The sequence below is a fragment of the Lissotriton vulgaris genome, chromosome 12 (genome assembly GCF_964263255.1).
Source record: "Lissotriton vulgaris chromosome 12, aLisVul1.2, whole genome shotgun sequence".
Lineage (NCBI taxonomy): Eukaryota > Metazoa > Chordata > Amphibia > Caudata > Salamandridae > Lissotriton > Lissotriton vulgaris.
This window is the reverse complement of record NC_141700.1, coordinates 149,708,459-149,723,883: the sequence shown is the minus strand read 5'-3', so window position 1 is coordinate 149,723,883 and position 15,425 is coordinate 149,708,459. Positions and strand designations below refer to the sequence as shown.

Genomic DNA, 15,425 nt, shown 5'->3' with positions numbered 1-15,425 from the left:
ATGTAAATAAGTCTTGATCCTGTGTCTCATTGGAACAGTCCAGACCGAACTGCCAAACTAGGTCCTCCCTGGACCGCAAACAAGCATCCTGGGACCGGTTTCTGGGAATTACCCTTCTGGGGTGGCATGGTGAGCAAATGAACAATGGATTTAATCCAGATCTCTTGACTGGGGGTGGATGTATGATGTATTCAGCATTCCGTCCATCATTTCTTTGCATAGCACTTTTCCCCCTAAGTGGGATGGGTGTGCCCAGACATGGGTCCCTTGCTCACTGTGCCACTGGATTCAAGTTAGCCTGGCTGATGAAGGGCAATACCCAAAAACCGGTCCAAGGGTGCTTGTTTCGGTGCAGGGAGGACCTGGTTTGGCAGTTCAGTCTGGACTGTTATCATGAGACACAGGGTCAAGACTGATTTGCATTTGGCAGGGTCTAAACTGGGGTGGCATGGTGAGAAAAAGGACAATGGATTTAACCCAGATCTCTTGACTGGGGGTGAATGTATGTTTTATTCAGCATTCCGTACCCAGATCTCTTGACTGGGGGTGAATGTATGTTTTATTCAGCATTCCGTCCATCATTTGTTTGCGTAGCACTTTTCACCCTAAGTGGGATGGGTATGGCCAGACGTGGGTCCCTTGCTCACTGTGCCACTGAATTCAGGCTAGCCTCGCTGATGAAGGGTAATACACAGAAACCGGTCCCAGGATTCTTGATCTGGTCCATGGAGGACGTGGCTTGGCAGTTCGTTCTGGAGTGTCCCCATGAGGCACAGGGTCAAGACTGATTTGCATATGGCTGGGTCTAAACTGGGGTGGCATGGTGAGCAGAAGAACGATGGACTTAACCCAGATCTCTTGACTGGGTGTGAATGACTGATTTATTCAGCATTCAGTCCATCATTTGTTTGCGTAGCACTTTTCACCCTAAGTGGGATGGGTATGCCCAGATGGGGGTCCCTTGCTCACTGTGCCACTGGATTAAAGCTAGCCTGGCTGATGAAGGGTAATACCCAGAAACCAGTCCCAGGATGCTTATTTCTGGTCCAGGGAGGACCTGGCTTGGATTTTGGCCAGGACTGTTCCCATGAGGCACAGGGTCAAGACTGATTTGTATATGGCTGGGTCTAAACTGGGCTTGCATGGTGTGCAAAAGAATGATGGATTTAACCCAGATCTCTTGACTGGGGATGAATGTATGATTTAGTCAGCATTCCATCCATCATTAGTTTGCGTAGGACTTTCACCCTAAGTGGGATGGGTATTCCCACACATGGGTCCCTTGCTCACTGTGCCACTGGATTCAAGCTAGCCTGGCTGACAAAGGGTAATACCCAGAAACCGGTCCAAGGATGCTTGTTTCATGGCCAAGGGAGGACCTGGCTTGGCAGTTTGATCTGGACTGTTCCCATGAGGTACTGGGTTAAGACTGATTTGCATATGGCTGGGTCTAAACTAGGGTGGCATGGTGAGCAAAAGAACAATGAATTTAACCCAGATCGCTTAACTGGGGTGAATGTATGATTTATTCAGCATTCTGTCCATGATTTGTTTGGGTACCACTTTTTACCATAAGTGAGATGGGTATGCCCAGACGTGAGTCCCTTGCTCACTGTGCCACTGGATTCAAGCTAGAGTGGCTGTTGAAGGGTAATACCCAGAAACCAGTCCTAGGATGCTTGTTTCCGGTTCAGGGAGGACCTGGCTTGGCAGTTCTGTCTGGACTGTTCCCATGAGGCACAGGGTCAAGACTGATTTGCAAATGGCTGAGTCTAAACTGTGGCTGTAAGGTGAGCCAAAGAACAATGGATTTAACCCAGATCTCTTGACTGGATGCATGATTTATTCAGCATTCTGTCCATCATTTGTTTGCCCAGCATCAGTCTTAACTAGGCCACTGGAATTATGCGATTATTGCAGCTACAGCATTTTTTTTAAAATTATGGATTTGTGCATTTGCCATTTAATCCGTCAGCATCATTGCAGATTTTATCCGAACGTTTTTTGATTCTAGCTCAAACGGATCACAAGTTACTAAAAACACATGGGCACATTTTGCTGCACAGGGGAAGGTCCTTTGCAAGTTGACTGGTCACCTTTCAATTGCCTTTTGCTGTATTGAGTGGTAAACTGTTACTATTGAGGTGGAGCATTTGCCTGGACAGTGTTAACAGATGTAAAGAAGACATAATAATGCAGTAATATTGTCACAAAAAGTGCTGTATTATACCATGCAATTTGCCTTTTCTTGTATTATAATTCCGTCAATCCGGCTACAAAATGTGGCCCCCCAGTTGCATAATTCCAGTGGCCATGGCCATAGTTTCCAACTGACCCCACTTATCACTTTATGCCATACTGGTGGAGCAACAGCTGTTTTCTAGATTGTATTTGGGCCCATGTCGACCTCAGTGTAAGCCACTGTATGCACATTCAAAGCACACAACTCATGACATCCATATTCACATTGGAGGATGCACTTTTACTTGAAATGTAGGGCCTGATGAGTATCTGAAAATGGGTATATTTGAGACAGCAAAATAGTTTAAATATGTAGTAGTACCATTCTAGAAATTGGTAAACTTTTACTGACTCCAAAAACAGGACTCTGAGTAGATAAAGATTTGCAATTTGAAAACTGTATTGGAGTGGTCCTGTCCAAATCGCGAATCAATATGAAATGCATCAATATTTTACAACTGTGATAATCCAGTTGCAAAACGGTTAAAAAATACCAACTCCTTAGTTGGGGTGCTAACTAGGAGTGGGTGGCTAACTCTGGTCCGCTGGCGGAGTTCATGGAGCTTTGCAACTCTGTTCTTGACTTGGAGCACAAAGTTTAGCAAAAAACTCTGCTCCACTAGCGGGGCAGAGTTTACTGGAGTGCTCTCACCCCTAGCTTCAGCATGTACAGTTTACAAATGCCATATAAACAAATACAATAAATGAAACTGGGCTAGGCTGCCCAGGATTCCACCAATCCACTACCAATGTGCCACTGCTCACAACACCCATAGGTCAATAGCCCCTCAAACGGCACATTGAGTAAGGAAAAGGAGAGCCAAACGCGAAACACCATTTCTTAGTTCCAGGTTTATGAATAATCTAATCAGGTACAGCATAGTCCAAGTGACAAGGCATCACCGAATAAAATTAGTGAGTGGCGCGGAGCTCGTGCGATCGCCAAACAGGAGAAAAAATATTTTGATTTTCTGGTAAACCAGGAAGTGAACTGCTCTCTGTAGGTCAGGAGAAGCTGCTCAGGGGAACCGCTGGCCTTTGAGGTGGCAGAGTAGAGCACTAACAGAAGGCAGAGCCTATAGCGGAGGGAAGAGGTGTATTTTAATTGCCTTACGAAATGGCAGGTAATTATTCATGCTGCGGATATGTATTGGAAGAGAGTTCCAGAGTTTGGCTGCCAGTGTACGGAAGGAGCGCCCACCAGCATGCACCCTCCTCACCCAGGGAACAACCGCCAGATGTTGACCCATCAAGCTGAGTTGGCGAATGAGTGTATAAGGTAAAAGCAGGTTGGCCAAAATGCCAGGAGAGGAGAAATTCAACATTTTAAAAACAATGTAGAGGGACTTAAACACTAGGCGTCTGGCCACCGGCAGCCAGTGTAGTCGACGGATAGCACTAGTAGTAGAGCAGGTTCTAGGGAGGCCAAGGAGAGTTCTAGCAGCTGTGTTTTGGACCCTCTGCAATTCCAGGATTTCAGTCCTGTTCGTCCCCGGGTAGAGCGATCTAGCGTAATCCAGTATCGACAAAATGGAGGACTGAACGATAACCTGCCTGATAGCCAGATCAAAAAAAAACAGGAGCGGTTTGAGCCCCCACAATATACCAAAACAGGTGCCTGCCACTTTCTTAGTTTGGAGCTGGAAGCTAAGGGCAGAGTAAACCCAGACACCTACATTTTTTACCACCTGTTTGGGGGCGGGTGCACTGTCCAGGGTAGCAGACATCAGTGTTCACTCCACAGCTCAGAGTCTCTCCCTACCAGCAAAACCTCCGACTTGCTGGCGTGAAGCTGGAGACAGTTGGCAGTCATCCACTGAGTAATAGCTGCGAGATCACTCTGAAACTTGTGAGCATCCTGCACGGAATCGCCAGAGAGTGCCACCACCAACTGTGTGTCATCTGCATATGATACTGCTGTAAGCCCTCTACTCCTGGCCACAGCTGCTAATGGTTGGACATACAAGTTGAAAAGCGTTGGACTCTGAGCTGAGCCCTATGGCACCCCTTGTTTAGTAGTATGGATCATGGAGTCAAAAGGCGGGGCCGTTACCTGGAAGGTCCTCTCCGAGAGAAAAGAGGCAAACCAGGGCAGAGCCCACAATGCCGGTCTCCTCCAACTGTTGTAGCAGGATCTGGTGGAAAACCGTGTAAAATGCGGCACTGAGATCTAATAAAATCAGTGCCAAAGAGTGTCCTGCATCTAGTGCTACCCTCAGCTGTTCGGTCACAGCTAGGAGAGGAGACTCTATGCTGTGACCCGGGCGAAAGCCATTCTGAAAGGGCTCTAGTATGTTGCTATCTTCCATGAATCTTAATGAATAACATGATATTCTAGAGTGATTGTCGTAAAATCTGAAGCTCACACAGCGCAGTCTTCTGACCAAGCTACCCCCTGCAAATGGACATGGAAGTCACGTGTGGTGCCAACCCACCTCTCCTAACCCCCCCCCCCCCCCCCCCCCCCCCCCACGCAGGCTGCTTCTCCACTAAGGAACCAGCCGCCCAGACAGTGACTGGTGAATGGTGGGATCCAGACAGAGGAGTGTTTATGGCAGACAGCCAAGGCAAAAATAATAAGAGATGGTGGAGAAAAAGGTAAATAAAAGAAAAGGACAGAAAAGAGAAGGGAAAGAAAAAGAACAGGCGAGGAAACTGTAAACGATGAGTGTAAAGGATAGGGTTGAGGGAAAGATAGAGAAAGAACGTTTAAAGTAAATGAGTATAAGAATAAACAAGAGAGGGTGGAAGGATATTGCAGAAGATAGAATATTATTGGGGGAAAAAGGGTACTATCAGTGGAAGGTGCTATGGCAAGAGCAAGAGAGATTTTTAATACTGGTCTAATCTATGAATAGAGAGAAAAGGATGGGTGAGTGTTGAATAGAAGGAAAAGAGCACGAGCAAAGAACGGATGGAGTAGGCTTATGGTGCATTGGATGGAAACAGAGGTAAGCCGACGTGAGAGCGATCCAGTGGCGTAACGAAACCTGAAGGCCCCCCTGAAAAGCACATGGAGACCCCCCTCCGGAGTCAGTCAGGAGCTAACAGACCAGGGTGCTATGCTGAAAGGGCCCCTTGGAGCTCGGGCACCCTGCACAGCGGGGGATATGATACACCACTGGAGCAATCACAAAAGTGAAACGGGAGACAGAAAAAGGATTGGCAAGAAGGTAGTGAGAACATGAGGAAAGATGAAACAGGTAGCAATAAAGAGAAAATGACAGGGACATAGAAACAGTCACACAATGAGAAGAACAACAGTTACATACAGAGCCAAAGTCAGCTAGACAGGCAGAGGCAATACATGGTGCACCTGTAGAGGCAACAGATATGACATAATGCATTTGTAATAGCATATTTGTTACTATTAATTAGCCCATTTTCACTCACTCCCCTTTCAACATTGGTGTTATATAACACTGCCTACCAGGGCGCATATTGCTAATGAATGTCAACGCTGCTCATCAGGGACTGAGCCACTGCAGGAGCCTCTGTTGAAAGATGATTGCTATTTTGGCCACATTTTATGTGGTTTCTGTATTTTTAGGTGGCCTCCTATTTAATGTGTAGATTGGCCCTGACAGAGCACTTCTTACGTGTGTGTTTACTTCCTACAAACTACTGTGAGTTTCGATTTCATACATAACTACTGTGTGTTTTTATTTTATTGATAGAGCAACATATGGAATGTTTTTTACTTGAAGTAAAAATATATTTTAGAAATGTTAGTGGCCACACTCTAAAGCAGTGCTTCCAAGATTTTTTTTGCACCACGCCACACTTTTGAGAGCAAGTTTTCGTGACCCGCCTAGCTTTAACGGACATGAGGCGGGTGATTTTTTTAATGCAACTAAAGCATCATGTAGCATCGCACCCTCATTTATGGGCAGCGCATGTTCTGTTAAAATGGCGACTAAATTTCCATAGACATACAGTTTTACTGCTAAAACTATACTGAATACAAATCATAGCGTGTGGGGAAATCGGGGTTCAGTGAATATTTATCATTTGTGCATCCCCAAGTAAAGAGTCTTGATTTGTTCGATTGTGTTAAAAACTTTTCTTATATCACACTTCAGAATTACATAAAAGTGCTCCATTTTTGCTTTTTTAACTGCTGAATGTGTCCAATACATTTACAGCTATTTGCATTTTCTCCTGTGTTATAAAAAATTGATGTCCTACAGCAGATGGCTCCTCCGCTAAGGTGGAGGAGCGTCAGCCCACTAAGGGGCCAAGGTCCATCCGACATCGATTTGGTACTGGGCCCTACCGACCTCTTGTCGGCGGTCCCAACTCAGCAATTAGGATGCGACCGAACACTGTTTGGTCGCACTCCGATTCTTTACAATGGGAGCATGCATTCCAACTGGAATGCATGTTCTCATTGTAAAGAGAAGAGGTGCAGTTCATCCCTACACCGTGTGGCAGGTACCTCAATGTGCCTGCCACCGGGTGCAGAGATCAAAAGAGGGGCACCACAGGTGCCCCCTCGGTCTCCAACCGGAGGGCGTGCACCCATGGGTGCCCTACTGGGGTTCCCCAAATTTGACTTCCGACAGCCTTTTGTGTCAAAAAGGCCAGCACAGAAAGGCTGTTGGAATCAGACATTGTAATCCCTTGGGCGGAAAGAGCCACCCTTGGGATTACTGGAGGCTTTCCGAATGGCAGATGGGCTCTCCAAGAATTAAACTATTGAAGAGTTCTCCCAAGTACAGTTTGAGGTCCAGAGGAGGGAGAAAGAACAACCGAAACAATAGAGTACCTCTAGTCAGACCTATATAATTGTATACAATGATTATATCACTACATATTTCACCAGGGATGCATTAAATATGAAAGAACAAAACATTCATTTCATTGGGACATATTCTTTTTATTTTTTATTGTTTTTTCATTTATTCTCTTTTTCTTATATAAATCTCATATTCAATTATTTGTAAAAAAAAGGTTTCTCACTGCTCCATCAGGATTCAAGCAAGCCGGGCCGAAGACGGCTGAAATGCCAGAAACCGGTCCCCGGTAGCTTGTTTCCTTTCTGGTGAAGAATTGGCTTGGTAGTTTAGTCTGCCCTGTTCCCATGATGCACTGGGCCAGGGACAGGCTGATTTGCATATAGCCAGGTTCTGAGCTGGGATGGGGCAGTGAGATAAATAACGGTGATGGATCAAGCCCTGATCTTTGGACTGGGTAAGAGTGGTCTGCTCAATTCAGACACTCTGTTCATCACCACCCCCTTTTCTGAATCCACATAATGTATCTACAGCATGGGTACTCACAAACATTTCCCTGGGGGGCACAAAGTATTGTCTGTGGCATGCCCAAGTGCCGTACTGATGCCAACAATGGGAGGGTCGGGTGATGAAAGGTAAGCGAAGCAGATGCATGGTGTGGGCAACAAACCGAGCCTTCACAAGACTTCTGTCTGCCACCTATGCTCTATTCTCATGCATCAAGAATTAAAGTCAAAGCATTAACTTATAATGTAAAACATGAAAGGGAAAAAGATACTCTCATCTGGTGGCTGAATTGCAAAAGAAACCAGGAAACCTAGTATCAGTCCTGGCTTCCACACTTGATGAAATTGTGTGATCCTAGGCAGTTGTTAGTTTCACTTTTCCTCCTATTCCTTCATTAACACATATGAGAACCCCTTAAAATACATGAGTTCAGGAATAGGATGTGTACGGTACAAACCCTTCTTGTGTTCTATTTAACCTCATCACTGCGGCGCGAATTCCGCCGCAGTGCTGAACATTCCGATCGCGGGCATGGTCATGACGGTTCCCGGCCGTCATCAGCACACGCCCACCGTGACTCATGGGCCGTCATTAGCATTGAAGAGGTTAATAAACTGTAATGTTGTTCCAATGATATAACAGCCAAGGCTACACACGAGGTGCACCTGACAAATGACTTCCCTCTTGGTTCACCAATAGCACTCTTTTCAGAACGGAGACAGCACGAAAGTTTCCAAGATCATGTTTGAAAACTATCACTGCTAATAAATGCCTCTCAATGCAGTGACAATCTGATCTACTATGGTAAAACTCTCATTCATGTTAATAATATACATTTGTTTGCAGAGTTTAAAACTAAATGTGTCTTTAAAACTAAAGGTTTTCCTAAAGATAGGTTGTCAAGGGCACTTTCTTTTCTTCCTTATGGTTACTGTAGGTAATGTGTAAAGCGTGTAAATAAAATGTAAATAAAATATGCCCGTTTGTTTTGCAGCTTTCTGAATTTTCCTGCTCTATTAAGTGAAAAGCAGCTCAGTGCTGCTGTTCACTACGGGCTGCAATTAAACGTCAGGAGGGCCGCATGTGGCCCCCGGGCTGTTCTTTGAGTATGCCTGATCTACTGCATTATTTGCAAATCTGAACAAAAAAAATTGTTTCTAGCTTGAACGGTACAAAAGTTACAAAAAATACAGCGACACATGCTTCTGTGCAGTAGAAGGCAGTTTGAAAAGGTTCACTGGTTGCTTATTGCTATATGTGGGTGTTAAAATAAGGTGCAACCAATGTTAAGACAGTATTAACAAATGAAAAAATAACGATGTAATGGCATAACAAATGTGCAGCATTACGCCGCATAATTTGCCTTTTCATGCCACATCATTTACTCAACGCTGCTGCATAAATTGGCCCTCCCCTGCACCATATTTCCAGTGACCCTGGATAAAGCTAGAGTGACATGGTGTAAAAGCATGTGAGGAAAGTGGGGTAGACATTCAGAGAGAATACCAACAAGTTGTGTCCGATGAGCTTCCGTAGCTCACTTTACCTTAGAATTTGGATATTTGGATTTACAGTCCTTCTTTGTTTTTTCATCTGCACTGAGCCGGATCTGAAAAGAAAGAACAAAAGTGGTCTAAGTCATACCACCATCTCATAGAGGCAGTTCCCTGCTCCCTTCACCCTCATACTTTCTGCTAGAAAACTCAATTTGTGGTCTTGTGTTTCATGCTTGATGTTCCTCTACCAAGTGATCATGTCGTAGAAGGAGTACCAGTACCTCACGATGAAAGGTGCAATGAGAACTCGGGTAGACCAAGGCCTAGAAGCCACAAGCATGGCTATGATCAGCAGTGGCGGATCCTCCGCTACGGACATTTTCATACAGTTCCTGGTGGGTGGGTCCTGGTGGACGAGTGAACTGTTTCTAAATCATTGTTTTTCAACCACATTTATTCTACACAGACTAGTTCGAAATGCTACTCCCCACTTTCTTGTTGCCGCACACCGTTCCTTCACTTTACAGATACCAAGAACCAGAGAAATTTGGCTTGGCAGTAGAGCTTTGCACGAAGCAGCGGAGAGACTCTTGAGTGCCTGCGCAACTCACAGATACGCCTAATAGCCGCTAAAAGGACATTTCTTTCAATGTAAATTTGCGTTGTAGATAGATAGGTAAGTGGGATAACCCGCTGTTCACCTTCCATATCCACAAGAATAATTGGTTCGGTCATGGAGCGAATTAAAAATAATTTGTGATTGGAGTGGCGATGAGACCATGCAAAGTCATTAGGGATTCCAACCTGCCAGGATCCATAGATGCTCTATCAGAGTTAAAACAGCTGGACAAAGTCCACAAGGGTGAGCTCCCATGGGATACAAGACCGTGCAGAACTCAAACCGATGTTATTCCTCATTCCATAAGGATGTCTCTCCATAGTGATGATGACATTGAAAGACCTAAAATAATTTTACACCAAGGGAATGATGACCAAGCAAAATCCACAGTCAGTATGTATATATTGAATGCATACAACCCCAAGGTGGAAGGAAAAGCAATTCGATCTCAAATAAAAATGAGTAGCTGAACACCTAACGTGGGACAACTCCATCACCCAGCAGAGGATAGGGAACCCCACCTATGGAAATTGCAAGTGGGGAACTCAATCTAGGGACAACCCCGCTCAGATGTGTTGACATTTGCAGAACCTGGAAGTGGCTCAAATATCTTAGCCAGATCGCGTGTACAGTCATGCGCATGAGAGATAATGCTTCTACAGAATGTTTTTATGGATTATTTTAATACTAAATTTTCAATTCTTACTGTTTACTGTGGATGTATACTTTGATGGTTTGCAACAACCGAATAAAGTATATATATAGTGTTCTACACTGAAGAAGGGAGAACCCCGAAACGCGTTTGTGAAGCGTTGAAATAAAACAGAAAACTGAGAAATAACCCTGCGAGTGCTGCTTATTTTCTTCCCGGCTGGGAGAGGATAATTTTTGAGCGCGATATATATATATATATATATATATATATATATATATATATATATATATATATATATATATATATATATATGTATACACAAACATATATATATATATATTAACATATAATTAATATAATTTCCCTTCACAACCATGTATCAAGCAAGGCAAATACTCAGAGAAATGCCACTCACCTGGGTCTCTGTGACCAAGCCATTTGTGAATGATAGGACTCGGACAACTTCGCGTCCTCCAATGTACACCTGGCTGGAGCCCTCATCGTGAAAGAACACTGTGTAGTTTTCCACACCTCCAAAGCTCAAAACGGGTGCATCTACATATGAAAATAATGGAGAAAAAGAAGCAGACAAAAAAACTTAGATATTTATATACTCCTCCTACTCTCACTGTATCACTGCATGCTATATGAGACACTCTGTTAATATTTAAATGCCACTCTCACTGTATCACTGCTTGGACTATGAACATCTCCAGTCCACTGCCTCTTATTCCACTGCATGGATATTAGAATATAGAACATTCCCAGACATCTCTCTCTCTCTCTCTCTCTCTCTCTCTCTCTCTCTCTCTCTCTCTCTCTCTCTCTCTCTCTCTCTCTCTCTCTCTCTCTCTGTCTTTTCTATATGGAATACAGAGCACTCTAATCATTTCTTTCCATTCCATTGTATCACAAAATTGAATAAAAACCTCTAGATATTTCATTAGTTTTGTGGGGCCAGGAGCCAAATATGCAAAGTCTCATTAACAAACCAGAGTGTGTAATTTGTACAGCAACTGATGTGCAAGAGGAAGTGCAATTAGCAATGTAAGCAAAAGATCACACCACAAATTGTACGTTCATAAGGTGGTTGCAAAATTAATGACCTCATGATCATTAAGTGGAAGGATCACAATTTGCAGCCACTTTGAATTTCTGCGAATGCAAGGAAGGTGGCTAGCCAAGGATAACATATCACCACTCGAGCATTTGCTTTCACAAATGGGAAAGATTTTTTTTAAGTAGTCTATATCCATTAGGCGGTTCCACCGCTAAGGCGGAGGAGCGTCTCCCCACTGCTTTAAGGCAGTGCAGAGGAAAAGAAATCGATAATAACGAAATGTGTTATTATCATTTTCTTTTTCTGTTCCTATGTGTTTGGAGGGGCGGGCGGGACTGGCCAGATCAGGAGACAGAAGAGGAGTGGTTTGCAACTCAATGTGCGCATGAGTGTGCATTACACAGCCTGGTGGGGAACATGCACAGGGTCCCTGTCCCCGCCTGAGCACCGAGCCACGGCGTTCAGACCAATCACAACGCTTCTATGCAGCGTTGTGATTGGCTTAGGGGAACTTAAGGGAACCAAACACAATGCTGCTGGCTTAGGGAGCCCGGGTGCTTCCCCTGCGAAGAAGAGAGGCTGCAGATAGGTGGTGGCTGGTGACACGACAAGCAGGTAAGTTAAAAAAACCAAATTGTTTATTTTTTATTTTCTACCCTCCCACATCCCCTTCGCTTCACCCACTCCCGCCACCATTCCCTACCAGCCGCCACTGAAAGAGGCATAGGTTGCTTCTAAAAGCTCCTCAGGGAGAAGGGAGTGGCCCTCCTGACCACTGCCTGATCTCTCAGATGCTGGTTGACTTGGTTGCAAAAGGGTAAGCCATCTCATACGGACAGATGCTTTCCCCTTTCAGGTACCGGTATCAGATCAGTGGTTTCCAACCTCAATTGAGATAAAAAAGCATTGATATATACATTGCAACTCACAATAGGAGTGGTGCACACCTATCATGCCCCTACCTAATTGGAATCATTAATTTGCTTCAAAACGTGATTTTGTACATTTTAAAACACATTTTGTGGTTGCAAACCCTGTAATTTTGTGAACTGAAGTGTTTGCCACTGCAAATGTTTTTTGTACATTGGGTCCCATATTTCTACATGGAATAAAGAACATGCCACCATGCATTTATATACCCCTTAGTCCACATTTCTATCTTCCTTGCATGGTCTCTCCATGTGAAACCTAAACTCCCTAGGTATTTTTATTCTTTTTTGGTCGAACTTGGGTAGTGCATGTGCTGCTGCGAGGCATGCAGTATTGGAGTATGCACTTGATGTCCCGCCCACTCTCTGCCCATATTTTTCATTGGCTAGTGTCATTGTCCTCCATAAATGCCGGTTTCTGATAGGTAAATAGGCTTGTTAGTCCCTCCTTAGTACCGCCTTGTCTTCATTTGTAACCTCCCATGAGGACTGGCCCTTTTACTTCGGTTGTTATCCGGTGATTGTTATATGGCTGAGATACCCGCCACCCCCTCTCAACACAATCCCCAAAGGAGGGAAACCGGAAACAGTTCTTGAAGTTTTTTGGAAGAGGGAGGGAGTGACCCTCCCGGCCGTATTTATTAAACAAAATTAAAACGTTAAACAGTTTCATATTAATGTACAATTTCATTACCACATTGCGATGTTTGGCTAACCTTAACAGATTCTCTAATACAGAGGTTCTCCTAGCCGAACTAACATCCTATAAAACATTTACTTGAAACTTTGAAATTGTACATCCTAACGTTTAAGGGCCAACGGCAAGGTCGTAACCGGTGTCAAGATCCCTAACCAGAAATACCCCCCCCCCACTTGTGAGGGGCGACAGCACTGAGGCGTACCTCAAGTGCAACTACCAATTTCCCTTGACTTGACGGGGGCACCAATAAACTCGACGCCACTTAAAGGTCGTTCGAGGACTCGTGTGAGGTATCTAGAAGGTAGCGTAGACCCCCCCCCAAACCCCGCACAACTTACCACATCTGCCGTCGCAGACGTCACTGGCCCCGGGAAATTCCCCAGGAGGGGGCTGTAACCCCTCCTACACAGGAAGGGGCCTTGACCGCCTTTCCTTTTCTTTCGGCGACCCATCCTTAGAAGGGACCGCCTCCCCGTTGAGGGGCCAATGGCCACCTCTCCCGAGCGCTCCCATCCGTGTTGGGTGACGCCCACTCATAGGGATCTTCCAATTAGTGCTCACCGATCATGACCTTACCGCCCGACCAAAATAAATACGACAATGCTAACTAAATGACTAAACTAAAAAGACAGTAGCAACTACACTTTTATTAAAAGCATGCTTACCCATGAACACTAAAGCAGAATTTCTTTATTTGCGAAACGTAACACAAATCGACATTCTTTATTACATACTCAAAATCATCACGATAAAACCACAACCTGTAAACGAAAATCAGAGTTATCCATCAACTTTATTCAAAAACCACTTGCTGTCATCAGGGGCTGGTGGGTGGGTCAAAATTGGCTCTTCGTTCCGTCTCGAGCTCACGTGCAGCGAGGAGGTGCAGCTTCAGAGCACAGGAACAAGAGGATGCCTTCGGATCTTGCTTCTCCTTTTATCCGTCTTCAGGGCGGGCGTAAACCCGCCCCTGCCTGCCCGAGGGCGTGGCCAGCCGCGTCAGTGTCCAGGCCAGCCCACTCTAGGGCGGGAAAAAGCGCGCCCCGGCTACGCCGCTTCGGGCATACCAGCCGAGACTCGCTTCCCGCCCAAGATGGCTTCCCGGGGGGATCGTGGTACTCCGCCATACGTGCGGGGGGACCGAGTGGTCGCCCCTTTCCATATGGCTGAGATACCCGCCACCCCCTCTCAACACAATCCCCAAAGGAGGGAAACCGGAAACAGTTCTTGAAGTTTTTTGGAAGAGGGAGGGAGTGACCCTCCCGGCCGTATTTATTAAACAAAATTAAAACGTTAAACAGTTTCTTATTAATGTACAATTTCATTACCACATTGCGATGTTTGGCTAACCTTAACAGATTCTCTAATACAGAGGTTCTCCTAGCCGAACTAACATCCTATAAAACATTTACTTGAAACTTTGAAATTGTACATCCTAACGTTTAAGGGCCAACGGCAAGGTCGTAACCGGTGTCAAGATCCCTAACCAGAAATACCCCCCCCACTTGTGAGGGGCGACAGCACTGAGGCGTACCTCAAGTGCAACTACCAATTTCCCTTGACTTGACGGGGGCACCAATAAACTCGACGCCACTTAAAGGTCGTTCGAGGACTCGTGTGAGGTATCTAGAAGGTAGCGTAGACCCCCCCCCAAACCCCGCACAACTTACCACATCTGCCGTCGCAGACGTCACTGGCCCCGGGAAATTCCCCAGGAGGGGGCTGTAACCCCTCCTACACAGGAAGGGGCCTTGACCGCCTTTCCTTTTCTTTCGGCGACCCATCCTTAGAAGGGACCGCCTCCCCGTTGAGGGGCCAATGGCCACCTCTCCCGAGCGCTCCCATCCGTGTTGGGTGACGCCCACTCATAGGGATCTTCCAATTAGTGCTCACCGATCATGACCTTACCGCCACAGGCCGGATAGTTGACCGGCTATCCGGACCCCCCACAAAGCTCCTACCTAAAGGTCATGTTTTAACGTTTTTAACCATGCTAGGAAGTCTCCTATGAGTAACTCATTCCCCACCCGAGACAAATGCACACCATCCCCCAAATACACACTGTCATCATTGATACAGCCATGCGAAATAGAATGCAATGTCCTGGAACGGAACAACCTACTCACTTTGTTATTAAGCTTTCTAACAGAATGATTTAAAGCAGGAATAGAAATAGCCCCTCGCCACACCTTTCGTGGGATCATATGGGACCACGCAATTGTGCACCCCGGAACTCTCCTCGCCAACCAACTTACAGTGGAAAGCATTGCCTCCAGGAGAAGTCGTCTACCGGTGGTGACCAAATCATTGCCCCCTAAATGTACTATGACTATAGACGGCGGTGACCTCGTCCGCCCTAACAAACCCTCGAAAAATGTTTGAAACTGGTCAATACAGAGACCGCCTCTTCCGTAGAAGGACACCCTGTACCCGTATTCCCCAGCTACGTGAATCATGTCACCTGCTTTGAATATGTCCGCGG

The 15,425-nt window shown here is 45.5% G+C and overlaps 1 protein-coding gene across 2 annotated transcripts in view; it reads right to left on the bottom strand.

The window, feature by feature from the left end:
• Nucleotides 1–15,425, bottom strand: part of LOC147673720 (semaphorin-7A-like) — a 236,386-nt gene that overhangs the window by 136,717 nt on the left and 84,244 nt on the right. For both annotated transcript variants that reach the window (XM_086947636.1, XM_086947637.1), the window contains exons 2-3: nucleotides 10,670–10,809; nucleotides 9,031–9,093 (exon numbers count right to left, since the gene is read on the bottom strand). In XM_086947636.1, the coding sequence (XP_086803762.1) occupies nucleotides 9,031–9,093; nucleotides 10,670–10,809 (203 nt within the window). The remainder of the gene's footprint in view (nucleotides 1–9,030; nucleotides 9,094–10,669; nucleotides 10,810–15,425) is intronic.